The 9,651-nt window shown below is 43.0% G+C and overlaps 1 protein-coding gene across 1 annotated transcript in view; it reads left to right on the top strand.

Annotated features, from left to right (window-relative positions):
* The window catches only part of TENM4 (teneurin transmembrane protein 4), a 435,533-nt gene that overhangs the window by 405,008 nt on the left and 20,874 nt on the right, over positions 1-9,651 (top strand). Inside the window, exon 25 of the mRNA XM_004382006.3 lies at positions 8,118-8,290. Within this exon, the coding sequence (XP_004382063.1) occupies positions 8,118-8,290 (173 nt within the window). The remainder of the gene's footprint in view (positions 1-8,117; positions 8,291-9,651) is intronic.

Genomic DNA, 9,651 nt, shown 5'->3' with positions numbered 1-9,651 from the left:
AGATGCCCTTTATTATGTTGAGAAATTTCCCTTCTATACCTATTTGATTGAGAGCTTTTATCAGGAATGGGTGTTGGACTTTGTCAAATTAGGCATATCATATTTAAACTGCTGAATATAAAAGACAAAGAGAAAATCTTGAAAGCAACCAGGAAAAAAAAAAAAAAGGCATAGCATACATAGGAACAAAGATAAGAATTACATCAGACTTCCCATCAGAAATCATGCAAGATAGAAGACAGTGGAGTAGCATCTTTAAAGTGCTGAAAGAAAATATATATATATATATATATATATCATCCCCAAATTCTACACCCAGGAAAGACATCTTCAAATGATGAGACATTATAGGAATATGGGCAGGATAAGGGAACCAAGAAAGTATGGTGCGGCACCGGGAATTAAAAACAGTGAATGCCCCTCAGCTGAAGGGCAAAGTGGGAGATATTGTAACTGAAGCCCAGTGGGAACTGTAACCATGAAGGAGGAGCCACCTACTAGAAGCTGTAGTTATGGATAGATGCAGCCACTTTCAGAGCTATGTCAAGGAAGGAGAGAGAGAAAAAAAACTTCTCCTGCTCTCCTGTTTCTTGCCAGTGCCTACCATTGGATGATCCCAACCAGAGCCGTCCAGCAAGGGTGCCCCAGTGATGCAATCTGTGAGGGTGAGCCTCTACTGGCACGGAAGAGGGCAGAGAATGAATCTGAGGGCTGAAACAGAGAATAACCACTTATTGGCTCTGTGACATTGTACATATAAGTGGCAGAGCCAGGATTCGATCCCCAGATCTACCTGAATCCTAAGCACTTTCCACCAGATACATTACCTCAAGTATCAAAGCAGTTATAGATAAGGCTTATAATCATAGGGTAGACTATATCTTGGAAATCCCAAAAGCTACAATTCACTGGTGATTCTTAATTCTATAGAAAATGAGCAGCAAGTACAAGTTTTTATTGCTAAATCCAAGAAGTGCCCTGCTCTGATACAGTTTTGGAGTACCTAATGATGTAATGCCATTTATAACAGTGACCTGAGGCCAAGGGACTATTGGTATATATGGACTGTGAATTCCAGTTGTTCAAGAATTATACATAATTCCTCTTGTTGATAATGGTGTTGTTTGAGACAGTCATAGATGAATGTCATAAAAGTGAAATCTTTATTTTCCTACCAAAACAAAAACTCATGATCAGCAAAAGTTTAGTATCAGAGAGGCAATTTGGCATTTTTCTCCCCAAATATGCATAGTAAGTGGCTTGAGATGAAGTATCGAGTGTGAAGAAGAAAGCCTTGTAGTGTGTGTGAAGATACCCTTTAGCGGTCCTCTTTTGAGAGCCAAGTTCACAGCAACCATATGAATCTTTTATGAGTTTTCTTTCACCGTGCTCCAGTGATGCTTTGGAAAATGGAGTGAAGAAAAGTCAGTGGAAGGAAATAATGAAAAGCCAATCACCTGGCCTTCTCTGTCACACTCCTCAAATGGGGGCTTGGCGTTGCTGCAAAGTCGATTGCAGTAATAGTAAAGCAAAGCATTTTGAAGAGAAGACTGTCAGTTGGCTTAACCCACTTGAGATTCCCAAGCACAAGTTTGTCTTTAACACAGTGATGAACTCAAAGATTTTGATTTGAAACATCCCCATTTTTATTGGAAGCTTAATGAAAGAACACAGACTTTAAGGTCAGACAGACCTAGCTTTGAACCTATATTCCTCTATTAGCTGTGTGATCTTAGGCAAATTATTATCCTTTCTGAGCCTCAGCTTTGCTATTTGTAAAATGATGATGATATTGCCCACCTCAAAGGGATGATTATGATCATGGTGCTTGTTATCTAAAAGGTACTCTGTGAGTGCCAGTGAACTTTCCCTTCCTCATATGGGTGGAGAGGTAAAGGAGTGAAGTTCTTACTCTCAGTCCAAAACAACAATATCTGCTATTTATTTATTTTTTACTTATTCATTTATTCAGTAAATATGTATTGAGTACCTTCTCACAGCAACTGCTACTAGATGCCAAGCACTCTTCTAAATTCTGGGGCTATAGCAGTGACCAAAACAAAGTCCCTACCCTCAGGGAGGTAACAGTCTAGTGAGAATAGTCTCATGGGGCCTTCTAGGACCTAGTGAAGAAGTTTGGATTTCATTTTAAATAATGTTACCTACCTCATTTGATCTTCACAATGTCTCTATGAAATAGATATTACTGTCCTCATTTTATAGAGGGGAAAACAGAGGTTTATAGAGATTATCTATGTAATCTGCTTGAAATAAAGTCATTGGTGGTAGGGGCTTGATGCAAAAGTAGTTAGAGGAAAACAGAACTGAGTGTCCATCCTCCAGGGTCACATTGCTGGCAAGTGGTCAAGCCTGGATTCAAAGACTAGACTGTCTGGCTCCAAAAACCTCCCCACATCAACACATTCCTTCTGTTCTTCTTGGTTAGAAAGAAAGAATATTGCCAGTAGTTCACAAGTTCCCCCATTTAAGTAAAACCATGGTAGACATAATTAAACCATTGTCCAGAAGTCACCCAATAATGGAACAAGTGTTGGAAGCAACCAGCTGGAGTCCAGGTAGTACATAGAACTCACACATGAGCCACACCTTGTGGAGGCAGTGCCAGCCTCCTTTCTGTTTGCAGCTCGGTAGCAGGAGGAGAAAGGGCTCTGCAGAGGGTCCCGCAGGGCAAAGGTGTTCAAGGTCCAATGGATGGGCAGCTCCAGTTCTCCCCATGCAAAGTCAGAAGGAGCTGGGTTTCTAATGGGATAATCACAGATATTGATCAGGCAACAGATCCAGTGGCATTTCTCAGGCTCTGGAAGGCACTGAATGAATAAATTGAAGACAAGAAATTTTTATAAATTGACTGTTCTATTTGATGTTCATTTAATTAAGACATGCAGTCCTTCTAATGGAAAATGTGAGGAGTGGAAATTACTGTTTTGGGGCTGTCTCTTATAAAATGAAAACCAGATCTTCAAGGCATGGAGCCTTTTCATTGTATCTTCTCCAGGCTCAATTTAATCATGTATTACAGGCTACCTTCAATAATAATTACAATTGTCTGCATTTATACCCTTTCTGGGAGGAGACTAAAACTCTGGGGAGATGCCTATGGAAATTACTAAAGTATCATCTAGTGGAAGCAGTTGTTTCTGTTTTTGTGCATTTGGCAGATGTTTATCATGCACCTACTACGTGACAAGCCTCTGTTGAGTCCTGGATCATGCTTTCTTCTACAGAGCAGGAAAGAGGCCTTGGACATCCAGTCATGCATTCATTAATTTATTTGTTCAGCCAGTGTTTCCTGCCTGTCTCTATGCCAGTCCCAGTGCTGGGGAAGCAGAGATGGACTTAATGCTAGTCCTTCACGTTGCATCACTGGCAGGTGGTGGGATCCCGGTAGTGTGATTCCAGATTCACAGTCTGGCTGTCAGGCTCCAAAGACCTGTCCCTGACCTCCAGCAGCTCACAGTCTAAAGAGGGAGGCAACCTGTACATCAGCTATTACAGTGCAACAGGAGACATTGTGTGCTACAGCTGTGCAGAGAATTTCATTGGGAGAGGAAGGGCCAGAGAGAACAAGGAGGGCTTTATAAGGTGGCATTTGAGCAAGACCTTGCTAGGAGTGGTACTGAAGTGGCATCTGACCCCTAATTAATAATCTGTCTATCAATTCTTATCTGAAAGACTCCAAAACTTTTTAAGTATCTTGTATGATAATATAAAATCTTTTTTATTTGAATAGGTTAGGAAATTAGTCTGAGTAAATAGTCTCATTAATAAAAAGCATGTACATGGATAACAGGTATTAAGCGAACCAGACTAGAACAGCATACTCATCACAGTAAACTGCTGGACAGAAATGGATCGTCTTGTTGATTCAAAAGATGACTTAGGATCTTACAGGACTCAGAGTGATCATGAACCACAGATACAGTTAAGGTGGTCAGGGCGCAACCAATTTCTGGGGTCTTGATTCTTGGCTCATAAGTTAAGGATACCCTAGTCACATTTTACCGAAAAGGCCTGGAAATTGCTATTGGTAGTTTGTTGTCAGTGAGTCTCTCCTATAAATGCCAGCAATTTAAAGGGTCCTCTTCCTCCAACTGGAAACCCTGGTGGCATAGTGGTTAAAAGTTTGGCTGCTAACCAAAAGGTCGGCAGTTCAGATCCACCAGGTGCTCCTTGGAACCCCTTTGGGGCAGTTCTACTCTGTCCTATAGGGTCGCTATGAGTCGGAATCAACTCGACGGCAACAGGTTTGGTTTGGTTTTGGTTCTTCCTCCAACTACGTGGTTTAACATCAGGAAAGGTGTGTGTCCGGGTATCCTTTCACCATACTTAATTCAATCTGTATGTTGAGTAAATAATCTGAGAAGTTGGACCATATGAAGAACAGAGCATCAGGATTGGAGAAGACTTATTAACAAGCTGTGATATGCAGATGTCACAACCTTGCTTGCTGAAAGTGAAGACTTGAAGCACTTACTCATGAAGATCAAAGACTACAGCCTTCAGTATGGATTATACCTCAACATAAAGAAAACAAAAAACCTCACAACTGGACCAATAGCAACATCATGATAAATGGAGAAAAGATTCAAGTTGTCAGGATTCCATTTTACTTGGATCCACAATCAATGCCCATGGAAATAGCAGTCAAGAAATCAAGTGACCAGAAGAACTAGTCAGTGCCTGGCTACCACAATGACTGCCCTGACAGGGAACACAACAGAGAATCCCTGATGGAGCAGGAGAAAAGTAGGGTGCAGAACTCAAATTCTAGTAAAAAGACAAGACTTAATGGTTTGATTGAGACGGGAGGGACTCCAGAAAACATGGCCCCCGGACTCTCTGTTAGCCCAAAACTAAAACCATTCTCGAAGCCAACTCTTCGGACAAAGATTAGACTGGACTATGGGACATAAAGTGATACTCGTGAAGAGTGTTCTTCTTAGCTCAAGTAGATACATGAGACTAAATGGGCAGCTCCTGTTTGGAAGCTAGATGAGAAGGCAGAGAGTCAGGAGATGGTTGATTGGACATAGGAAATCCCGGGTAGAAAGGAAGAGTGTGCTGTCATAATATAGGGAGAACAACTAGGGTCACAAAACAGAGTATGTATACATTTTTGTATGAGAGACTAACTTGAATTGTAAAATTTCACTTAAAGCACAACAATTAAAAAGAAAAAGAAATCAAGCGACATATTTCACAGGGAAAATCTACTGCAAAAGACCTCTTTAAAGTGTTAAAAAGTAAAGATGTCTGTCACTTTGAGGACTAAGGTGCACCTGATCCAAGCCATGGTATTTTCAGTTGCCTCATATGCATGTGAAAGTTGGACAATGAATAAGGAAGATAGAAGAACAATCGTTGCATTTGAACTATGGTGTTGGCGAAGAATATTGAATATACCATGGACTGCCAGAAGAAGGAACAAAATCTGTCTTGGAAGAAGTACAGTCAGAATACTCCTTAGAAGTGAGGATGGCGAGACTTCATCTCTCATACTTTGGACATTTTATCAGGAGGGACCAGTCCCTGGAGAAGGACATCATACTTGGTAAAGTAGAGGGTCGGCGAAAAACAGGAAGACCCTTGATGAGATGGATTGACACAGGGGCTGCAACAATGGGCTCAAACATAACAACAATTGTGAGGACGGCGCAGGACTGGGCTGTGTTTCGTTCTATTGTACGTAGGGTTGCTATGAGTCGGAACTGACTCGACGGCACCTAACAACAACAACTTCCCCCAAGAGGGCCATGAGCTCCCTGTATGTGACATTACTTGGGTTGTCACAGCACTTTTCTGATCATGAAAATAATCCATTTAATTATAGAAAATCTTGTAGTTCAAATCACCTGCAGTTCTACCTCCTAGAGATAACCAGTGTAAACATTTTAATGAATTTCTTTCCTGGTCAAATTCCTAGCAGCCATAAAGGGTTAAAAAGAATGCCAGCCTCTCTTAGGGTTGAAGGGAGCAGAGCTCTGAGAGATAGTCTCAGAGGTGAGAGATGCCCTGGGACAAGTTTCCCAGATCTTTATCCCAAGAGTTGTCCCTCCTTCCTTCAAGCAATCTCAGAATTACTCCCTCACCCAGCTGCAAGGGCCAGTGCTGCCACCTTGACCCTCTAGGCCAGGTGTAAACCCACACCCTCCCCCTTCCCTAGGCTACCAGACTGACTTTTCCCTAGAACAACCTGACTCAGTACTAAAGGAGAAAAATAAGGAATCATGACAGGAAATAGGTTTCTTAAGTCCCCTAAGTGCCTATGGGAGAACCCAAAGAGCTGATACAACCCCAGAGCCTTGCCCCCAAGCCAGTCCTGAGGCCGTGTGATAGAAATCACTGCATTGTCTGCCATTCTGGAAAGGGATCCTGCTCCCCTTCCTCAGGCTTCAGCAATAGAGTCATTTTTCCCCAAACCCCTTGGCTCTTCCTCCAGAACTGTTCTTGGGCCAAGGCCTGGGAGATTCATTCAAAAGGCCTTTACCAAAGCCTCTTCTGTGTCAGGCTTCGCTAGGGACTGTTACCATTCAGTCTAAAGAGTGCCACAGTGATCAGTACAGAGCTGGCAGATGGCAGTGTCTGTGCCAACACCCAGTCTGATGTTGGACACAAAATTTCTCAGTGAAGTCCTACCTAGTCTCACCTACGAAGTCTCACCCAAAAGCACAATAGCTGCAGGACCCAGGACACCCAGCAGGAAGCTAGGGCCCAGCTGAAGGGATCCCAGGAAGAGCCAGGATGAAGCTGAACTATCTGACCTTTCATTTCACCATTGTGAAAACCCTCAGGGACCCAAGGGCCAGCTTCAGCCCCTAAGAACAGTAAGAGTTCAGTAGGGAGACCAAAGTACATGGGGGGAAGCATACACAGCTGAACCCATGCTTCAATCTTGAGCATAAGCAGAAATCAGAAATATTGACATTTGAATGAAGACATTTTTCCCCATTCATACACAGATGCAAAAAAGGCTATTTAGACCTGCTTTTTTATACTTCAATTGTCCCTAAATAAAAATAATTAAAATATTAATAGCACACTCCCTGCCTTCTTCCAGCCACAACTGTAGCAGGTAAGAACAAGCATGCAATGGACACTTGCAGATTGCCAGTACAGAAATGTTTGTTGAAGACAGAGATGCAAGTGGTGGCTTAGAAACAGAGCTGAGTTTTGATTCTACCCCACTTTTTAGCTGTGTGACCTTGAGCAGGTGACTTAACTTTTCTGAGCCTCAGTCTCCTCTTGGATGGAATGGAGACAGTACATACCGTGTAGACTAGCTGTGAGGATTAAATAGAAGAGAATGAATGAAAAGCAACTGGAGCCATGCATGGTACATGGTAGGTGTCCAGTATTGGTGGGTATTTCTTTTATTACTATCAGGAGAATAGGGAATAGAATTAAGATTCAGTTATGCCTCAGATAGACTACATCAGAGCAAAGCTGTAGGTTCTGAGAGTTGCAGATATATAGCTGCTTAGTGCTGGATAGGAAGAGATTGCAAGAGCCAATCTGACTAACCTGCTTATGGGGTAGTAGAGTCCTAGTTTGGATTCTGATCCCCTTTCCCCATGATCTGCAGCAGCCTAGGAAGCTCCTGGGTAATAGTTTCTCCATCTCTAGTGTTGTTCAGAAAAGCCCTGTATAACTGTTTCTTAAGGGTTTTGCAGAGGATATTCAGGCATCAGGTTGGACCAGATCACCTCTGGGGAGTCCCTGAGCTCTGAGATTCTGGGTCAACAGTCTTATCATGGCCATCATCTCACCCCTTCACGAGAGGATATTATTTTATAGCTATGGGGCACATCCATGTGTTCCTCACAGTAATCCTGGAAAGTAGGCAGGGCGGGGGTTCCCATCTCCATTTATGGATTAGGAAAGGAAGACTCAGAGAAGTAAATCAGACATCAGCAGATGGTATTGTATTCCAAAAACTCTGTGCCAAGCCCCATGCAGGAGATATATGAGACATGGAAATGTATCCACCCGGGAGGAAAAACACACATGCAAAAACAAGGGCATAAGGAAGAACACGCCAGGCTCCAACTATGGCATCATTTTATTTCTGTTACTCAGTGCCACTCCTTGGTTTTCAGGTATGACACTTTTGGCCGCCTGACAAATGTGACCTTCCCCACTGGCCAGGTGAGCAGTTTCCGAAGCGATACAGACAGCTCAGTGCATGTCCAGGTAGAGACCTCCAGCAAGGATGATGTCACCATAACCACCAACCTATCCGCCTCAGGTGCCTTCTATACATTGTTGCAAGGTAAGCCAGCTGGGGGCGTGGGGACTTTGAGGCAGAGGGGTGGGGAGACCCCTGGAGGCAGATGCCACAAGAAACAGATGCTTCTGGAGCTTCCAGGAAAAGGAAAGTGTTACCGTTGTTGCTGTCTGTATTTCCTCCTAATTTGCAAAGTACACACCATCCTGAGTCCTGTAAATTCTCTCCCAGAAGCTTCTTAGTAATATCTCATTGTCCCATCCCATTTTCATCAGAATAAAGGGTCGAGAATCCATTAGCTCCTAATCGAGGTGGCCTCACTATTCTGCCATTCTGACGGCTCTCCGATTAAAGATTTAGTCTCGTACTGGTGCAGGTGAGGACAAAGGACAAGAATAATTATACCTAATTATGAAAGGGATTTTGGTGTGAAGTCCTTCCTGTAGCTCGGTGAGAACAGTTTGTGCCTCTGCTAGGATTCCATCGAAAAGAGACCCTTCTTTCTCTGTGTCCGTCAAATAAACCCTGATGTGGGTTGATCTGTCAGGTGAATCACAACAACGAAATGTTGCTATGAATCTTGTGCATCAGTTGTTCTCATGGGGTGTGGTGACCCAGGGTGGGATGTGCAGGTTTGTTGGCCTTAGTAAGGACAAAGAAAAGAAGCCATAACTTGGGAAAGCCTTGCCTGATTTTTTCCAGCCCTCCGGACAGCTCTTTATACTCCCAACAGCTTTGACAGAAAATAAGAAAAAGAGCTTTGGACTAGGAGTCAGAAAGCCCACACAGTAGTCCTGACTCGGTCACCACATCACCACGTGACCTGGGGCAAGTTGTCTCCCTGCTCTGGCTCTTGGTTTTCTTCTCTGGAAAAAGAAAGCATGTTGAAGCCATGTTGAATGGTGTGGAGCAGTGCAAAGAGTGTGGGCTGTGGGGTCGAGTGACCTGGACCCCTGTGCCCACTATGCCAGTTCCTACCTCTGTGAATTGAGTGCAGTCACTCTTCTTCCCTGAGCCTCAGTTTCTGAGTCTGGGAAATGGAGCTGAATTATACTTGCTTCATGGGATTTGCTCAGATGATATCTTCAGGCAGTGTCTGCAAAGTGACTAGCATGGGCTGGTAAGTACTCTATTAGTACTTGTTGGATTAAGTAATTAACAGGCAGTTTGATTAACTATAAGAAAATAATTGTTTATATATTTTCACAACCACTTTTATTTCCAAATGTAGTCCTAGATCTTTAAAAAAAAAAAAAATTCACAGAACAAGACTGGTTCTCAGTCAAAGAAAGAGAAACCTAGCCCTGGAATTTCTTCCCTACCAAGCTCCTTTAGTAGTGGGTAGGGACAACCCTAGGTATTTATGATTCAGTGGGTTATTGTCAAGAGATGGTACCAACTGAGAG

This window comes from Trichechus manatus, unplaced genomic scaffold, assembly GCF_000243295.1.
Source record: "Trichechus manatus latirostris isolate Lorelei unplaced genomic scaffold, TriManLat1.0 scaffold00088, whole genome shotgun sequence".
Taxonomy (NCBI): Eukaryota; Metazoa; Chordata; class Mammalia; order Sirenia; family Trichechidae; genus Trichechus; species Trichechus manatus.
Note: the sequence above shows the minus strand (reverse complement) of the source record. Positions and strands in the feature narration are given on the sequence as shown.